Below are 20,218 nucleotides of genomic sequence, written 5' to 3' on the forward strand. Positions count from 1 at the left end.
TTTTCGCTGTTAATGTTGGATCTAAAGTAGACACAGTACATTAAGTAATGTCGCTTCCAAAATTCTGGAATTATAAAAGGCACTTTGTACTTTATAAGCGAAGTATCCAAACTAAAAGCATATAATGATTGAAAGATGATCATTATTTATTACAAGCAGTAACAGCCTAATACCTAACTTCTCTGCTTGAGTTCAATCCTAAAAATATTTGAAAAGAAAAGCTATAAATGCTCTTCCATATATAAATGGAATAAAATATAATGTAAAATAAGCATTAGTTTTTTACTACATCATGAAATTATTTGTATTTACAAATGTATTATAATATAATATATAAATACTTTGTAAAAAGTTGTTTAAACAATATTAAAGGTAATTATATAAAAATCGCGTTTTGTTTCTTAGAATGCTTTAGAAAATTGTAGACGAGAAAAAATCAAGACCCCACTGATAAGGATAGATAGGCATTTAAAATAAAATAAGTGAAACATGTGAGAGTGCTGTGAAAATGTTTTAAGAAAAAAGAAACAACAAAATGGCGATTTTTCTATTTGTTCGTTCGTGTTCTTAATCTTCGTTCTCCGAAGACTATAAATTCAATAGTCGAAACATCTTTGTAGCTCATTTCGATTTCGAATTGAACTGAAACGGTATGAATTAAATTGAATCGGGTGTTTAATTATTTTTCAAATTTTTTAAATTAAAATTGTGCAAATAAAAAATTAAGGAAATTAAAACTATTTTGAAGAATTAAACTGTCGATTAAAAGTGTAAACGCATCTTTTAGTGCGTTGAAGAAAAACTGTGAACTGAAAATCTCTTACAAAACTTATCTCAAATTTTATTGAGGAATATTTAGTTTATATTTTTTTTATATAAAAGTTTTTTGAATGGTTGTACTACAAAAACCTAAAATTACAAAACATATCTCAACTGAAAATTATCTACAACAAATATTGTTGTATCTACAAGACTGTGAAGAAAAACATTGTGATTTTTTAATTGAAGATATTCGTTTAGAACATCTATTAGATCATTGTAAAGGTAAGTTATAACTTATTTATTATTCATTATTAAGTTAATGTCATAGAAAACGATATAATAGAAAAGGATAAAATTGAAGACTATAACGCTCTCCTCATATATATACAGATAAACTTCATTTATTTCTATGTAATTCTATTAACCGGCTACATCGATGAATAGAGAAATGAATAGAAAGATTTTTTTGTTTCAAGTTTTAATTCTATTGAACTTGATATGTCTTCAAAGGCTCTCTAAGAGAACATACAATTAAATAAACCTCACATATTTGATATCGATGTCATAAGTAATATTATGTTTTTAATTTACTTGCATACATATAGTATATACACATCCATGTAATAAACAAACACATTAAAAATATAAATAATTAAAAAATGTTAATAATTCTATTAACTGATATTTTCAATTTAGTTAATCTGATCACAGTTAATCTGAGTTTGCTTTATGAAATTTTTCATAAGTATCGGTACTTTTTAAGTCATATCCTAAAAGAAACCGAATATAATATACATATATTTCATAATTCTATGTAGAACAACATACATACATTCATCTATATATATATATATATATATTCGCCTGTGCGAATCGTGAAGTAACATAAGCATTACTTTCACAGAACTACGTTCCTAGATACATAAGAAAGAATATATAAATCATGCAACCCTTAAAGCCTATACAAACAGAATACTATTGAAATTTAACAATTAAAAATAAAAATATGATTAATTAATTTAATTATTCTACAGCTGGTTTATGATTTCGTTCTAATATAAACACAGAAAGTGAACTTGTTAATAAAAAACTTTCACAGCAAAGTTTTGTACTCCAGAAAAATATGCGAACATAAAAGTCAAGTACGGCTTTGGGTCAGTTGGTTAAGGTGCACTGACTCTGAGCTTCAAATTTGACAGGGCACGGGTTCGATTCCTGGTACTTGCAGTGTCAAAAAAATATTTGGGAATGCTCGAAACAGCTGCATGGCCAGCAAAAAATTAAATTAATTAAAAAATTATAAAAAAGAGTTTTTGTTGTTGTAGTTCACTATTTTTAGAAAAACCTCTTTAAATAAATCCCAATTTAAAATATTTACATAATTTTTTTAAATATTTTAACTTTTCTTTAATATAATGATTACACTTGAATCTAAAGATCTTTAAGCTACAAATATTATCTGCTCTAAGTTCTCATTTAGATTTTAGTATACTTCAAAAGAATTCTTATCATTCAAGAGTCTAAAACCTCAATAAGCAATAATTTGTGTTTGAATGATTGTATGTATATAAGATTGTATGTATATTAGGAATGTATATTATTGTCTGGAATATATTATTGCCATTATTCTTAGTTGCCATTCTTCTCAACTCTCAAGCTTTTTTTTACTATAGATAATTTTCTAATTGTTTCCTTAGGAAAATTATAATAAACATTTTTTTGTTTATACTAAAACTTTTTATCACTTCGTTTATTGTTGAAATTATTGACTCTAGTTAGTGTCAATCAGCACCTCTACTCTGTGGGTGGGTCTGTTAGTGTCCCACCGATAATTTTGATAAGTGGTTATAATTATGTCAAATTACTTTAAAATATCTCCAAAATACTATTTTTAAATGTTCGCAATATCATACTTATGATCCTTATTAAGCTTATAGCTTTGCTAGTCATATCTAGCAAATGCATATGGTCTCAACAAGCATGTGCATTTTAGTTATCGAATAATCAAAGGCTTCATTGATGATTTCTGGCCTAACAGCCTCAATTGAATACTTTAAGCGAGATGCATCTTAAACGAATGTACGCTCATATTTAAACTTTTAAAATCTTTTAAATAGAAAATATTATGTTAAAAATAGATTTTACAAGCTAATCTTCAGTTATTACAATTCAGAAGGTAGAGTATAAAAATAATCCAACCTTATCACAGTACAAGACATTTTTGAAGATACGAGTATTTTATTTTATTACAATAAAGCTAGTTAGATCTATTTTTCTTTTACTGTTGGCACTTACACAATACACCCGGCATATAGGCGCGATTACTACCGGTTTTTTTTATCATTTTTATCATTATTTTTTTATGTTTTAGCTGATAAGTTCTTATAGGGCCAATGAACTCATATTATGAAATAAGTTTTTTTAAACTAAAGTGCTCAAGTGCACTGGCTCAAATAGCTTCAACATAATAATTAATAAAATTTAATAAATAAATTTTAAATAATGAAAAATCATTATATGAAAAACCATATCAACCATGTATTCATTTTTACAATTAAAAATATATGCCTTACCAAGAATTTTATATTTATAGAATAAATGAGAGTATTTTAATATTTTTGTGGATGTGTAATACCAAAAGTCTATCTGGATACACAAATAATTTTTGTTCATAGTTCCCGAGAACGAAGTCGGATTTTAAGACCAAATATAAATATTGTTATATTGTACGTAGAATAGCTTACGTGATCAATTATATTAATAAAATTATAATTATTAAATTTAATGAAAGTTTATTTTTATATTTTATCAGTTAAGGAAGTAATGATTTACTTTAAAAAGCGAAGGGAAAACATTAATTCTCACAGTTTAATTTTTATTTTAAAGCGATTTACAAGAAACATTTTTTATTGAGCACAGGGATGTTACAAGAGAAATTTAAATGACTTTGAACACCCGACGGGTATTTAAATGTATTATAACAAATTATTTTTTATATGAGATTTTTTATATTTATTGGTTGTTATAGAAAGTTTTAAAATGAAATATTAATATGTTAAATATGTCATATATCTTATATTCTCTTCTTATAGATTGTGCAAAAATGGCCGCAATACCTCAGGGAGCTTTCGCAGCTTGCAAGTTACGTGAAAATTATCGAGATCGAGATTTAATAATAGCTCGCATGAAGTCTAGTGCTGATAAAAATGATGCCAAGAACCTCAACTCTAATAAGAAATGTTAGTGTTAATCAAATCAACTGTACTATAAACTATATATTATTTTTAAATCATTTTTATATATTCATTTTTAGTAATGGAATACAGCCCAGTAAAATATAATAGCAAACTAATGAACTCAATTTGGGGATTTTACAATCGTTATTCTCCTCACAATATCAAAAGTAATGACTACGAGGTAAATGCTGATGGCTACCAAAAGCAACAGTGGTAATTATTATATATTCACTAAACATTTTTTGTAAATTACTAATTATAAATTTTTTCATTTTATTTTAGTGTTAATAACGCTGTTGCATCCTATGCCATTGCTCAGAATTTAGCAATGGCCCAACGCACCGGTAAGGAATGGTGCTTTTTGGAAAAGAGAAATTAAATTTTTTATTTTAAAGTTCAATTTTTTTTTAAAATACTTAAAAATATGGTACTGATATATAAATACGGAATATTTGAAATTGAATTAATATTGTAAAATATTTACATTTTTATTTCAACAAAATAAATAAATTGGCAAATACAATATTATGAAAATTGTTTTTAAATTAGAATTGTTTGTTAAAATTGAATTAAATGTAACAATATATTAGCCATATTAGACAATAGGACACTGGAGCTGGTCTACCTTGTGGTATCCCCTGCAATGCGTGTCTACCAGCTTTCAAAGAAAGAACACCAGAACAGCTGATGTGTCTATGTTCACGTCTGCCCAGAACTACGCTTAAGTTTCTGGGGGACCCCTTCTTCAACCCACTCGACGATATCTCTAGCATTAGCATTGGCCAGATTCTTGTGTTATTAAATGCCTCTGGCTGGTTTCAGCTTGACCTTCGCTCTACTACTCACTATTACGAGGATTTGTGGATTCAAAACGGTTTTCTTTCTTCTTCCCTCCACCACAACTAGCTAACTAACATTCTATTAAGATTAAACTTCTAAACTCTTATCTGATAAATTGTTACAGACATTTTGAGATATCACGGAAGGTTACTGGATAAAGTGCAGTAATTATATGTGTTATAATAAAGTAGTTTATTGGAATTTACAGGGAATTACCTGATATCTAAAACGCCAGTATTTGGCTTGCTACATAGAAATATACATTGCAGCAAAATATGAATACACCCATTTTCTACAATTTATTTCAGGGATCTCCGACTTGCATATCAGCCTACTCATTATGTGTGTTTTAGGTCACATTCATCACATCGGTCTGGCAAATTTTTTTAGAATAGGAATGACATACTCGGACATCAAGTTTTAACCCCACCTATAAATAACCGCATCAGTTAACCCCAGAACCCATAAAGGATTTTCTGGAATTCATTAAGTGCTCTCGATTTAAATACATAAATTTGACCGCAAAACAAAAGAAATTTAAAAGTTACGTCCTTATTTGCACAATGAATTGTTAAGTGAATACTTTATTTTTAATATCAGATATATAAAACATCAACAATTGAAAAAATTTGTAAATTTTAACACTTTAGTTCAAGAATACTTTCAGGCCAACTTATTGTGCCCATTTTCATAGCTGCCTGCTTTGTGCTCATAATAAGTTTATTTTTACCTTTACTTTTTTTACCTTTTGAATCAAACTTCTTCTTGTCGCTGCTTAAACCCTTACTCTGCTTCTCTAACGATTCATCCAAAGTAATGCAATCAGAAACCACGCTTATGTCAACCGACTTAAGAATACTGTCCGATACAAATACAGTGGCGTTCTTGAACTGGTCGCAATTAATGCAACTTTCTCCTATAATTTTGGACATATGCATATTCAAATTACCGGTAGACTTTCCAAGTACCTGAACCCTTCCACGCAAGCCTCTAATATCAATATTTGACTTCTTGTTAGCAGTTACCTTAGCAGATTTATGTAGATTATTAAGAGTGAGGTTGCCTGTATTAGTTTCGAAATTTGATTCTTCCACAAAACAAGACTTTGTTGAAATATTCCCAGCATCAGTTTTACAGAACATCTTAGCACCAATTACGTTGCCTAATGATATACAGTTGGAGTCCTTAGTATCTATTTTAATAACTCCACCTAGCAGAACATGCTCGGCTGTTACTGTACCACATTCAGTTGAAATCAGCATATTTTGAAAGCGTACTGTTCTGAGCATTATATTCTTTTCAGCACGTACGGTTAGTATATTACCAAAAATTCTAGCAATTGAAACTGAATCGGTAGAGTTAATGATTATGGAACAATTATGCGGAATGTGCATTTCGCATAAAATATCAGCATTTTCATCATTTTTTTGAATGTTCACTTCAACATTCTCTTTCTGGTCATCGACACAAATAAAAGCTTCAGCTTTGCGATCCTCCTCACAACCCCCGTCATCTGCTCCTGATGACTTGTCAAAGAGATTCACCTGGAAGTCATCACAGTTAAGGTTGGCATGTATACTGAAGGAATCAATAGTAGTAAATACATTGCTCTTTATTTTGATATGTGCAGATGGATGAACGTTGTCTTTAAAATTCTGTATAACCCGTGGTTTCGGTTTGCAAAGAGCCGGAATAGAGGTATGCAACTTCTTCCAGTTCACACCAGGTCTGGCAACTGCACGAAATAATAATTTAAACATTTTCAAGATTTTCTTATAAAAAATAGCAATAACACAATTTCAGTGTTTTTTTTTTTTAACAAACTTATATTTGATTTACATTTAAATATTTTGATATAAAAAAAATTTGTTTCATTTAAGAAAATACAGCTTGCTTTGATTTCGAATATTTAAAAAATCGAATATACTCGTATATGTATGCATTTTGAAGAGAATATAATATATCTTAAATGCAACAGTTCTCCATGAAACTTAAAGAAAACTTAAAGAACACAATTAAAATATGAAATTGATCTGATATATAATCGTATATATCTTAACTAGTAGGTTAGGTTAGGTTGTGGCAGCGATCCATATATGGTATATATGTCCAATGTGTTTCGATGCAAGGAAAAACGCAGAGGTATAAAACCATCTTGAACCTTTAGCGAAGCTTATAATCTTATTTAAGGGGAAGTCGTGCAGTTGACCTAGACCCTCATGCTGATGCATGCCAACTAGTAAATTTTGTAATATTTTTTCAATATATAAAATATTTTGAAAAACGTATAGGAAAATATACTTTTTTAAAATGAATACATGATTATTTTTGTAACCCAAAAATTCTTATAATTATGAAAGACGCCTTTTTTTCTTCAAACTCTCAAAACATTTTTTGCTATAGGCCTGCTACATAACATATTTATGTATTTAAAAAATTCCGACAATAATTTTTACAATACGTACTAGCCTTATTTTTCAAAAGATGTATTTAATATTATTTCGAATTATTTTATATACGGATTGTAGATAAAACATTAAGACTATCGCTAAAGTTTCAAAACAAATATTGATATTTGCTAACTCTTACATTTAACTGAGAATTAATAAAAATTGAATTTAAATTAATATTTAAATATATTTTTTAATATTTATACAAAATCACTTAATCATATACACAATAACAAAAATCTTTAATTTAAATAACATGACTCGTATGTTGGTACCATATATTTAATATTTATGAAAGCATCTTCTCCGCCATGCAACTCAAGAACTTGTAAAGTTTCATCTATAAGATCGCCCAAATTCATATTATTTTTCTGTCCATAGTCAATTTTATCACCGCAATTTACTGAAAATAACCAGTTATGATATTACAATATTGAATGAATAATTTTTTTTTAAAGTAAGAAAAAAAAATACATGTTCGAAAATATGTTTTTCGAAATAAAAAAATGTTTCATCCTAAAATTCCAAATCTAATAGCTAAAACTAAATTGATAAAAAAATATCTAAACGACAACTATAATTATAATATTATAGTACACCGCTCGTTTAGACTATTTTCCATCCTTCTTCTATATCGTCCAATTCATACACGGTAGTTTTATTTCGAAAAGGTGAGAGAATCAGATAACATTTATTCTCCAAAAACCTATGAATTTAGATACTTTAAAATTTATCTAACAATTATTTCGAAATACTTTTGCTTAATATAGTATCCACTTAAATAAATTAGAGAATTGTATTAACATAAAAGAAGAATGAGAAAGTTATTGGGCAGAACACAACAAATAGTTTACTTACTTATATCAAAACTTATATAGCATATAGCATGAGTAATTAAATATTGTATGTCAAGGAACTATTCGAAAATATTGAAAATTAGAGTTTTACTTACTATTCTTAACTTTATAAGCATTGAACATTGGCAGTAATTGCCTATAGAATGGCACTAAAGCTGGTCCAACTAAGTCTGAAGACATAACGAGTTGTTGTATGATTTTTAAAGTAGTGCACATAACTTCCAAATTTTTAGTGCTTAATGCATCTGGAATCAAAATTTCGATTAAAAAACACTGATAAAAAGTCAAATGAAAAACTTTTTGCTAACTCAATAAAATATCGCAAAAAGTTTTTAATGTTGCGTGCGAATTTACTAATAACGAAACTTTCATCAGTAAAATTTAACACTTCTATTTAATGACCTATTTGTGGTATTATTAGGCGTATTAGGCGTATTAACCTCACTTTTGAAATATCTACAATCAAACTTACTTTTCAAAGGTAAAATCAATTGCGGTATTACCGACTGTATTTTACCACCGCCAGCTACCAATAAATCGGAAACACCTTGGCGTGCATAGGTTTTATATGGGTGTTGCGTTTCCGAGAGCCCATCGAAAAAAAGTGGCAAATATAGACTGTAATCGAGTTTGTCGATGTCAACCTAAAATTGAAAATAGACAAAAATAAAATTCATATCAATAATTGCATATGCGAATCAAAATATGAAATACATGACATTTTGAGCGATATGTAACGGCCTTGAACCTCTCTAAATGTGCTTAGAAAAATTTATTCGTCATAATGGAGTTTTACTTTTCATTTATTTTGACTAACAAATATTATAATGCAATAATTTTATTTTCAATTGCGTTAATATAAGTGATAATAAGCACGCGATTCATATTAAAAGGCATTTTTCTACTTGATTTAAATTCTTTTTTTGGTACTTTCGGTTGATATACTGGCACCGATGATTCAATTACAGTTACGACTCCCAAGCCGGTTTTCTGCCACCTATTCTTGTGCCTTATATTTACATAATAGTTTACAAGTTTTTTGTATGCAAAATTTGTTTCAAGTATTTATTTACAATTATTTATTTTATTTATCACAGTCAGTAATAAGTTAGGGTTGCCACAATAAGTTATAGCGAAGAAACTCTTCAACTTCATTTATTATTTATATTTTATATGCGTATATTTAATACAAAGATATTTTTATTTACACATTTTAATAATGTTCAACTCGCGATTTAACTAGAGTTTTTCGGTATAGTAGCTAATAGTAACTCACTTTAGTCTCATTATATGGAATATAACAGCCATATATTGCTACAGAGACTTGCACAATTTTTTTTTGCTACTGTAATTTAATCGTGAGATGGACATTAAGGCCGTCTGCGAGTTCGAGTAAATTGATAGTAAATTGAGGGAAATTGTAAATTATGTCGGTATGGCAGCGAATGTTGGTATTTACCAGAATCGAGTAGGGTAAATTAGATAAAAATTATGTAAATTAGGTATTTACCACTGTGAAAATTTTATAAGATATTTAAAAAAAAAATTTTTGTTGTTGTTTCATTTCTGTTCGAAAACCTCTTTATAAGATATTTAATAAATAAGTAAATAAATCTGAAAACTTTTAACCAAAAATAATAAATAGGTACAATAAATAAATAAATAAATATTTACATAAGTGCAGTACAAAAAATTCCTAAGAAATTTCAATTTACTTTACCTCAATTTAATTGAACTCGCACATGACCTAAATTTAAATTTGATAAATCAAAAAATAAAGAATTTTATCTGTAATTTACTACATATATATATATATGAATATATATAGTGATTAAATTAATTCAAATATTTACATAAAGTAATTAAAATATAATATAAAATGTGTAATGTGTGTGAAATAATTATTTATAATAACATTAAATTTTAAAATTAGTTTTTAAAAATATTTTTTTTTTATTCAATGCTTGTTTGAATATAGATTTTATGTTCGCGTGAAAATCTTTAAAAGAGATTTGATTAAATTGGATTTAATAGACTCGCGTAAACGTAGTCATTTTTTAATTGTCTAAACGTAAATACATAATGTAATATTTTACACTGCAGCTGGTAACCTTAACATATTTTTTCAATCGACTGAATCGGCTGGCATTACAAAAAGAGTTACCCGATTCTTTTGCATAAAAAAATTAAATATTAATCATGCATGAACACATACCACATTTTTATTTCTTTTTCTGATCTAAAGGAGTATGATTTAAAATGAAAGAGAATCGTGTATGTCAAAGGCACCTACAATAATATGCGTTACAAACACACTCATATAAACTTATGTATATAAAAATTTCGTGGAGTGACATGCAAGAAAATATACATGCGTGTTTGGATGAGTTTCATATCGTTCATTAAATTTATTTATATGTAATTATATAAAGTGGAATATTTTTTTTTAAATAAGAAATATATCAAGTGGTTATTAATATTATTAATTTATATTCTGAAGTCTTTCTAAGCAATTCTGAGTAAAGGCACTGAAATGAAATTATTGGAATGGAGTATTTGTAATATTGTATTTTAATATTAAAACTTTCTTTGTTAGGTCTACACTTTGATAAAACTACAATAAATCTATACAACTACAAGAATTAATAATAATTTTGTACATATATAGCATATGTATATAGGAACATGAGGGTTAAGAAGTTATATATTTATTAAACTATATAATTAGTAATCGGCATGCCGTATCTGAAATTGCTCCAAATTTACTCTCGATCAATTTAAAATTTTTGTGTTAATTTAGTACTAACGTCCATTTCAATAAAATTTGGACATTGTAGGAAAGTTTTTTATACTAGTGTTATTTCAATCCTTCATGCGAAATGGATGTTAGTACTAGATCTTAGAAGTGAAAAGAACGAAATATAAACTAAGAAAACATAAAGAAATATATATATTAGAACTAAAAACTATTTTTGTTAATTTTAAATTTTCTGAAATCGAGATTAAAATTCATTTTTAAATCAAATTTTCAATATTCGTTAACAATATTATATGTTATTAAACAGTCAGTGAATTATTTCCTTGAGCCAAAAATGAGTATTAGTAAGATTTGTTTAAATATATTAAATAAAAACTTTCACGTAATAGAAATAAAATTAGGAGTAAAGAACAAATAACAGACTTCCTAAAAATAGTTGATATTAGTTAATTACAAAAAAATTTACACGGTCTTATTTTACAGTTATTTTCTCAAGTTGATCCAAAATTAAAATATAAGTAATATATATAATATTACTTACAGTCCAACCAATTTTGTCACCACCACACAGATATTCCATTTTTATAGGCAAATCGCCACGATCGAAATACATACGAAATGATGTGCTACCTCGATTTTGTTTCGATGAATCATTTTTATACGGGTTCAGATCAAAGGTAGAAAATGCTTTGCTTTTAATAGTTTTCAATTCTATAATTTATATATATAAACCATTATATTGAATATACATAGGTTATAAGTAATTTTATTATATATATACATATGTAACTTACTTTTTTGAGGAGATTTTTTGTTGCCGGTACGAGTTTTATTTTGATTAACCGTACTAGTTTCCTCTAGTGGGCCTTTAATAACAACTGTGTTCTTCTGGCACGATTGTATTGAGAATGGGGGTACAACTCGTGGATTAATGTTAAAATTTGCACTAAAATCTGGGCGTGTCGGTATTGTATTCGCTGATTTTGAACGAGTTTTTAAAGTTATTATATTTCTTGTATGTTCATGGGGACGTGATGATCTAAAGTAAGAACCACGCACTGTAAAGGACATGCCTTCCAAACGGGTCTGGACCTTTTCACCGTGAAATAGAAAGTATTTGTAAAAATTTTTTAAAAATATTAGTGAACTTACAGAAAGTAAACAACGAACTAACGGAATGAGTTGCTTGAAACTAAGGAATTTTCTAGCCCTGAGCAAGAAATGGCGTACATTGTCACAACAATATGTTGCTAGGTTCAAGCACGCAGAATCTAATATTATGAAAACAAACTTATTTTGGCTCAGCAATTTTTATGAATGGTTAAAGCAAAAGAAATGAAATATGCTTGATATGTTTATTTACAAATAATTGTACAGTACACGCTCGACAATTTAATTTTTAGCATTACAGGTTCTACAATGACTACAGTTGACAAAAATAAAGTTATATTTTCGAGACTTTTATGTTTTTCTTTTAAGGGAAATCCCCCAATATTTCGTATGAATGTTTCGTATAGAAGAAAACAAAAAAATTTTGAAGTTAAATGTTATCAGTTTATTTGTGGCTGGTGTGGGGTTTGCTGTGAAATATTTAAATATGTAAAAGATTTAAAATATTTTAAAGTCGACGATTGCTCAAAAACTAGACATTTTAAAAAAACTAGAAAGTAGAAATTCCATAAAATAAATTTGCCTTAATTAAAACTTGAAAAAGTCTTCGGGTCTACTCACCCATTTGTTAAGTGAGAAGGGTACAAATTTAAAAAATTTTGATTTAAGAAAAGCTATACAGGTTTTCGCTCAGTCCTGGGATAAAACATCCTCATCAAATATAAAAAAATCTTGGAATGCCTTGCTGAAAATCAATAGCGAATGGAGCGAAGAAGACAACATGCCATTTAATATATGAATAAAAAGATTTTAGTTTATATTGGTTGCACACTGTTTTTTAAATGAAATTAAGGTTCGATTATCGCGAAAATTCGGTTTCCGTAACAGTTCTAATTTTTAATTAGTCTTGAATACCAACCGTGCACTGTACTTATATTTATTTTTGAAGAATGAAATTGAAGTAATTAAATTACTTGAAATATAATATTTTATTGCGTATATTGTTAGCAAATGATTTTATTTTATTTTTATAGTTTATTTAAAATATAATGATTTAAAAAAATATGTTCATTGCCAATGTTGTGAGCAAACAGTTTTTTATTAATTTTAGAATTTATTTATTATTTTATTATATACTAACTGTGATTAAAAAGAAATTATTAAGAACATATATAATTATTTAATTTATTTGTTTATACTTAAATATATCGTATTATAATAATAAAAAAATATATAGTTTATTGCACACTTTACACATTGTACTAATTCTTGACACAAACCTGTCAGTAATGTCAAAAGAGTACTGCTTTATCGATGTTTCTTTAATTGTGAATTCGCTGCATACTTATACACATTTTTAGTCTATAAAAATTAGTTTTGTGCTTGCTATGTGTGAAGGTGGTTACGGAAGTATAAAGTATATAAATATTTCATTTATGTTTATCTTTAAAAGATTTTTATTATTAACTATTATTTGAAATAATAGAAGTGTTTAAATAAAATATGAAGTAATAACGCAAACGAATTAATAACGATATAAGTTATATATGCTCTGGTGTTTTGCACAACATATATAATTTACCATGCAACCAAAGAGTTGTCAAGTGTTGACACATTACTGAAATATATTTGTTTATATATTTTAATAAAAGAGTGTTAAATTGTAAGAAGTAATTATAAAGTAACAATGAACTTTGCTTATTTAAAAATATAAGAAAATAGTATTTATTTCACAATTTAGATATTGTTGTCAATGTGCAGTAACTGTGAATTGTACATACCGCAATGCATTATTGTGAATGCATTTTTTTCGCCGTAGTCACGTACACCAGTTTTATGCAGTAGGCTTAGTTTAATGGGCTTGCTTTAAAAAAAAATCAGTTTTTAAGTATAGCATAAAAGAAATATTATGTAAAAACTTGTGCCGATTGGAAATAAGAGTTAAATAAAATTATTTAAATGCATAATTGAAGTGGAATGAATATTTAATGGGTAAGTGTTACTTAAGATGATATTTACAAATTTTAATTATATCTAATATTGTTTATATTAAATCACATTGTTGATGGCATCCATACATGTGTGCAGAAAAATTGTATCGATTTTCCAACTAAACCCTCCCAATATGTGTGTCGCATAAAGTTTTCGTTAAATTGGTTTTGTTTTTCTTTTAATCAGGTTTCGTTGTTTATTTTCTATTGTTATAATCCCATTAAGTTTTTCTTATACGAAAAGTGAGTGCAAGTTTTGTTTTCATATATTTTGTTTGCCCGCTGTATTGCATATTGTTTGTATGTACGGCAGTATTTGTGGTGGTCTCTTGGTAATTTTATTTGGTTTATTGCTTGCATTCGCTTCGTTGTTCTTTTGCACATCTGCTCAGTTTTGGTAGTTTTTTCTTTTATCAGCCATATTTTAAATCGGGTTTGCTTCTCGTCCTTTGTGAACTACAAAAAATAAACAAAAAAAATAAAACGAAGTTGTTAGAATAATCCTACAATAAAAACCATTTTCACAATTTTTTGATTCGTTTACTTCATTGCAAATAACATGTGTGTACATACATATATACAAATAAGTTCAATACGTGTAGTTGTTTAATATTGCAATTAAATATTAAAATAAAATTTAATATATTAATGTTAAATTATAGAGTCTTGTGTTGGCTTATAATTTTGGTGGTTTTTTGATTATTTTTTCTACTGAAATATGACACAAACAACCTACAACTTATCCTTTTACAATCTGACTCCTTTCTCAGAAATAATTTTTTAAAATACTAATTCAATTTCCATTTTGTTAAATAATAGTTTGACAACTCTTTCCAATACTAACGAAATACTAACACCTATTTTACACCAAAATTTACATAAATCTCCACATAAAAAATTTTTTTCGTCGATGTACAAATTTTGTGGAGACATCAAATTTGAAAACAATATAGTCATAAATTACCTAATACATTTAGTAAATAACTTTTAAAAATATAAAAAGGGCAACAACATCAATTTAATTTAATTTACTCCAAAAAGCCCAAAATCAACTTTTCATGAGAAATTGGTTCAACTCACACACAGCTTCAATACATTTCAAAGCAAAATATAAAAATCTGTATAAATAACTTTTATATACCACTTAAGGACAAAAACATGGATAAAATATAATTTGAGATTTTAATGGTAAAGCACCTTACCCTTGGTTGTGATCTCTTTGTTCCCTATACTCCCCTATTCCATACTTCATCCTTTTTCTCATTCCCAAGCATTAATATCATTTAGAATTTCTGTAATGTATAATAGATTTATTAAATTTGTCAATGTATTTATAGCACACAAAAATATATATATATAATCTTGATCAGTTCCAACTGTCGTAACTCTCGTCTCAATACTAATTTCAATTATAATTAAGACATCAACTTTGCTGACTCAATTCATACTTAAATCAGCTTTGAAACTTAAGTTACATTGTGAGATGGACAATTGTGAGATTGTTTGGAATATACATATGTATGAATACAATTTTGCATATAGTTTTTTAACAATTGTTCTTGAACATTCGTGGAAATGACTGAAATTAGTTGGCTATATTCTCTCCCCCGTAGCTAAACAATTGAATCTAATTTTTCTTATTTATGTTTGTAATCTATATGGACAAAATTTAAAATCATTGCCAAATTACAAAGTGATGGTTCAGATCCACATTTGGAAACGTTTTTTCAGTTTTTGAAGTTAAGTAATTAGCTAACGTTACACATTTTCAATAAAACTTAGATTAATCTGTTCTAATTTGAATACAGTGATATCTATATAACAAAAATATATGGATATATATAAATCTAAATCTATATATAAATTAATGGTCATAATTACAAATTGGTGAACTACTTAAGTTTTTTTGATTCATATTGAATATTTTAGTATTTTTTCTTTGATTTTATAAAAATTAATTTCTTTGAGATTCTCATTCAAAATCTACATATCTAAATTTACATCACTCAATCAATTATACTTTAGTATATAATAAGCTATAGATGACTCACTCCTAAAACAATGGAATAAAATAACAGAAACCCATGTATTTAAAGATAGGTATTTAAATATTATTTGTAATTAAGAGTACGTGCCGCTAACATGTGTAATAAACATATAAAACAACCCTAAAGAGAGTTATATATAAGTAAGATAGATTATAACTTAGTCAGAAATTATCCTTCACCGGCTATGACAATGAATAGTTGAATAAAACCTTGACCTCAGACAAAAATAAAACAGAGAAACTTTGTTAATTTTTTTTTATTGAAGTTCAAACTTCTACTGTTTCTAAGCCAATATGAAGGGAAGCAGTTAATGGCCTTTTAGCAACCAAATGCTAATTTTTGTGTACCGTAGACAAAACAGGATGTTTCCATTTAGATACGGATGAGGTCAATGCACTGACTTTTAACGTTAGATCGCTTTTTTTCTAAATGCATGCAGAAAAACATCTGCTTAATGCGCTCGTCAAATATTTATTAATAGAGACATTCCCGAAAAAATCATTATTAAAATTTTGATGCAAATTTATTTATGATTTATTAAAAAGCATTGAACTATTCTTTTTCTTGCACATCAAGGACACGAGAAATAATATTGCACACAGAGCGTATATAATGTATTTGTTATATTTGTTCGATCAAAATTTAAACGGAAATCTCATACCGTCACGCACGCAGATCGTAATCAATTTTACAATGGCTGCACTCTTTGATTTATTGAAAGGTAGAGATTTTCAATTGTCGATCTACATATGAAGGACTATCAAAACTTGTTTTGCATATTTGATGTCTCATCATCCTGTCTGCCTACCGGCAAGCAAGCCAAGGAACATTGTCACTGCCCTTTGAGGATATTAAATTACATTTTTTCTATAGAGTGTATCCAATTCAGACAGCACAACCTGGTTTTACTTTACACGTTCATTTGTTTTATTGCTCTCCTTTACAAACAAACATTTTTATATATAATATCAACCTTTCTGGTTTTGATCAAATATGTATTACGTACATATGTTATATATTATGTGGTTTCTATGTGATTACTATAGATAGTAAATAATTAAATGTCTCTGTTTAGTAAATAAAAAATCATTTAATATAACGATCCTTTAAAATATATAATTATTACTTACTCATTTTTAAACAAAATTGTTTAATTCTAATGGATTAATTAAAAATATAAGTATAAAATAAAGGATAGTTACGTTTCATATACGTTTCATATCATATAGGTGCTATATTTGTGGATCTGCAATGTTATATTCTCATAAAAGATTCAATAGATTGATTGGCTTAATACGCTGTTCAGAATGAAAATTTTTAGATGTTTGCAGAATGCAGAAATTAAGCGGTATGGTTTTTTTTTATTTTTCTTATTTTGTAATATGAATAGCAAAATAAAATATAAAATTTAATGTTAAAATTACTTTTCTGAGTTAATGTCTTTTTAAATTACAAATACAGGTAGTAATACGTTGTATATAATGGTTTCAATTTAGTGATGGGTCTCGGTCTAAGCCTTTTAGTTAAAATTAATTGAAATAATGATATAGACATTAAAAATAGAAATCGTACTTAACACGTTCTTGCATTCTTACGACAGCGTTAGATATATCATAAAAGATCATTCTATACTAAAACCAGAAAGTGGTAAAACAATTCCTAGATACTTTATGATCATTATAGCATTTATGCCGATAGCTCCAAACTAGATAACAAAATTGGTTTTGGAATTTACTTAGAACTTTCCCCAAACTGCAAATGTGCTTGGAATTAAAACATAAAATATTTTAAAATTGATATTTGATTTCTTATTGATAGCCAAACAGTAATTATAGCTTTGCACTCTATAGAATTCATACATCAAAAACTGTCGTATCCCATCCTGCATCTCTAAATGAAATCCGTAAACAAATAATGTATTCGTCATAAAGACACCAAAACATAGTGAATGTTAAGACAATTATATAGCAGATGAGCTGGTAGACAATTGCGTAGCCATGAACTATATTCGTTATTATATATTTACTTACCAATCAATACTAGTAAATTTATTGTATACTGTTCTTTCTTCAAAAATCAAAAATTAGGTCGCAAAACGACATCTATTGCGCCAAGACCACACAAATCTGACTGCCTATAAACCCATCTAGAACTTAATACTTAATATTTAACAATTTCATTTTTAATAATCTCAAGACTTGAATTCTTAACTAACAATCTTTACGGCCTCATCGGAGGTGAGAAGGTAGAATTATCAAGATGTCACTCACCTATTGTACAAATGTGTACCATTATCTACAATGTGAAATAAAACTACAGTTCTTAAAAAATATTTTTCGAACATCTCAAAAAATATCGAAAACTAATATCGGAATTCTCACAAAATTTTCTAAGAAATTTAATTAGTTAAATTGATGCGAGCTACTGTTCAGGAATAGAAAAATCGCGTGTACATAAATTATTTAAGATTTTTATTACAAGATATTCCCTACCTGATGATCTAAAAAGACCCATGTACTTGAGACCATATCGGGAATAAAGGTATTTAGTGGAGTAATGTAATCATAGTTAAATGTTCTGTTCTAAACACAACTTGTGGCATTCAAAAATATTATTCTCTGTAAATAATACTAAATAAATAATAAATAGAATTTTTTTTATCAATTATTCGAATTTTTATCTACTATGTCAACCTAATCTGCTGTTCTATCTGCTTTTAGGTTAGTAAACGCTTTGAGTTGAATTCGCGTTAGGTGTGACGTTTCGCACGTATCACTTTTATTGTTTGCAGAAATGATAATAAATGCAATTTTTGTTTATATATATGTTTGAGTATAAAAATATATCAATCAAATTCATTTCGCATTATTGCAATAAATGTCAGATAGAAGAACGCTTTCACAGCTGCAGATTAAAGTCACTGTGTTGTTCTTAAAGTGTAACCAAATGCATATGCTTTTTATATAGAAAATATTAATCCACCGCACTTAATTGTGAACAAGCAGTTCTCAATGTATTCTACAAATCAAACAGCTGATATTGTAGAAACATAAGGACAACGATGACTATCTTTCATCGTTGTTTGTTCATAGATGAAATATAAAATTGTTTAACCACAAATAATCAAACAACTACTCTACTGAAGCAATTCAACTAAGCACAAAAGAAAAACTATCAACAACATTGTCATACTTGCATTTTTCTAGGATATTGTGGCGTTTACTGCTAGTTCGATGTCTTTCCTGCTGCTGCTTACCTTTGGTTCAAAGACATCTGTTCTTCAGCTAAGTGATCCATTCTAATGTTCAAAATTTTATGCGTTATAAATTTATTCACATTTTTTAAGCGCATTTCTTACTTCCCTACCTAATCATAGTAACAGCAGGCCAATAAGCAGGCGGTCCATATTTGCCTCCTGTTCTATGAGCGCTGAGCGTATAGGGCAGGCAGTCCTCATTATTGTTTCTACAAATATTATTCGTGTTGTACGGTTTTGATAATATATTTTCTTTCGTTGCGTTTCGTATTCTTTTTGTAGTTTTATTTATTATTTTTGTTAAAATGCCGGGTGTAACATTCTTTTAGGCCAGCAAACATCTGGCTTAGAGTGCGTTTGAGTTCATTAAATTTCTTTTCATAGTTTTGTTTTTGTTTTTGTTTTTGTTTTTGCTGTATGTATCTTTACGGCTTAAAGTACTTAAAACTTATACAAATGCCCGTACGAGTTTCCGCTTCATTGTGCTGTGCCGTGCCGTGCCGTGTCTGTCGTTTAGGTAGGTCGTCAGTATAATTGCCGTTGTAGGTGCTGTTGCTGCTTAGCCTATATACTATATGCGAACAGAACAGAAATTTTGTGTTGTGCCTGTGAGTGCATTTTCGACATACTGTCGAATAGTCTCGTCTCGTCTCGTCTTGTCTACTCATAAACAAATACGTTTCGTTTACTATGCTCCTACTCCTTGTTCGTATATCCTTCAGCTGCTCTATTTAAATGTAAGCAGGTGGTGGTTGTTCCGAATTTTTCATGCTGTTGCCTAGTTGTTGTTGCCTGCGCCGATGCGTATTATATGGTATCTGACCCGGTGGTAGTTTTTTAACTTTCTTTGCAATTTTCTTAATTTGTTATTACTCTAAATGAGGTAGATTTGTAATTGCTTGGTTCCCGA

The 20,218-nt window shown here is 28.0% G+C and overlaps 4 protein-coding genes across 7 annotated transcripts in view; 2 read left to right on the plus strand and 2 right to left on the minus strand.

Moving 5' to 3' along the window:
• Positions 1 to 744: 744 nt before the first annotated feature.
• Positions 745 to 4,438, plus strand: LOC119684535. Its single transcript, XM_038098596.1, has 4 exons — positions 745 to 1,044; positions 3,855 to 4,001; positions 4,076 to 4,211; positions 4,281 to 4,438. Exons 1-4 carry the CDS (start codon positions 891 to 893, stop codon positions 4,375 to 4,377), a joined length of 534 nt encoding a protein of 177 aa, XP_037954524.1. The 5' UTR covers positions 745 to 890; the 3' UTR covers positions 4,378 to 4,438.
• A 951-nt stretch (positions 4,439 to 5,389) lies between these two features.
• On the minus strand, positions 5,390 to 6,652 carry LOC119684524. The gene has a single exon (XM_038098585.1). The coding sequence runs from the start codon at positions 6,596 to 6,598 to the stop codon at positions 5,477 to 5,479; it is 1,122 nt and encodes a 373-aa protein (XP_037954513.1). The 5' UTR covers positions 6,599 to 6,652; the 3' UTR covers positions 5,390 to 5,476.
• An 875-nt stretch (positions 6,653 to 7,527) lies between these two features.
• On the minus strand, positions 7,528 to 12,191 carry LOC119684528 (parkin coregulated gene protein homolog). The gene is made up of 6 exons (XM_038098590.1): positions 12,056 to 12,191; positions 11,698 to 11,995; positions 11,445 to 11,614; positions 8,618 to 8,789; positions 8,241 to 8,390; positions 7,528 to 7,691 (listed from the first exon to the last, which is right to left on the minus strand). The coding sequence occupies exons 2-6, from the start codon at positions 11,972 to 11,974 to the stop codon at positions 7,531 to 7,533; spliced, it is 930 nt and encodes a 309-aa protein (XP_037954518.1). The 5' UTR covers positions 11,975 to 11,995; positions 12,056 to 12,191; the 3' UTR covers positions 7,528 to 7,530.
• Positions 12,192 to 13,504: 1,313 nt separating this feature from the next.
• Positions 13,505 to 20,218, plus strand: part of LOC119684497 (probable lysine-specific demethylase 4B) — a 38,662-nt gene continuing 31,948 nt past the window's right edge. For 3 of the 4 annotated variants that reach the window (XM_038098546.1, XM_038098548.1, XM_038098547.1), the window contains exon 1: positions 13,510 to 14,005. The gene's annotated coding sequence lies outside the window, so the exon portion shown is untranslated. Of the gene's footprint in view, positions 14,006 to 20,218 lie in introns of all 4 variants that reach the window. The other variant, XM_038098544.1, reaches the window with a different exon arrangement.

This window comes from Teleopsis dalmanni, chromosome 2, assembly GCF_002237135.1.
Source record: "Teleopsis dalmanni isolate 2A chromosome 2, ASM223713v2, whole genome shotgun sequence".
Lineage (NCBI taxonomy): Eukaryota > Metazoa > Arthropoda > Insecta > Diptera > Diopsidae > Teleopsis > Teleopsis dalmanni.

Coding starts and splice junctions, on each gene's coding strand:
- LOC119684524 (XM_038098585.1), bottom strand. CDS start 6,598: ATGTTTAAATTATTATTTCGTGCAGTTGCCAGACCTGGTGTGAACTGG.
- LOC119684535 (XM_038098596.1), top strand. CDS start 891: ATGGTTGTACTACAAAAACCTAAAATTACAAAACATATCTCAACTGAA. Junction 1,045..3,854: donor TCTATTAGATCATTGTAAAG/GTAAGTTATAAC, acceptor CTCTTCTTATAG/ATTGTGCAAAAATGGCCGCA. Junction 4,002..4,075: donor CCTCAACTCTAATAAGAAAT/GTTAGTGTTAAT, acceptor ATTCATTTTTAG/TAATGGAATACAGCCCAGTA.
- LOC119684528 (XM_038098590.1), bottom strand. CDS start 11,974: ATGTCCTTTACAGTGCGTGGTTCTTACTTTAGATCATCACGTCCCCAT. Junction 8,391..8,617: donor ATTGATTTTACCTTTGAAAA/GTAAGTTTGATT, acceptor TTTTGATTCCAG/ATGCATTAAGCACTAAAAAT. Junction 7,692..8,240: donor TGCTTATAAAGTTAAGAATA/GTAAGTAAAACT, acceptor GGTTATTTTCAG/TAAATTGCGGTGATAAAATT.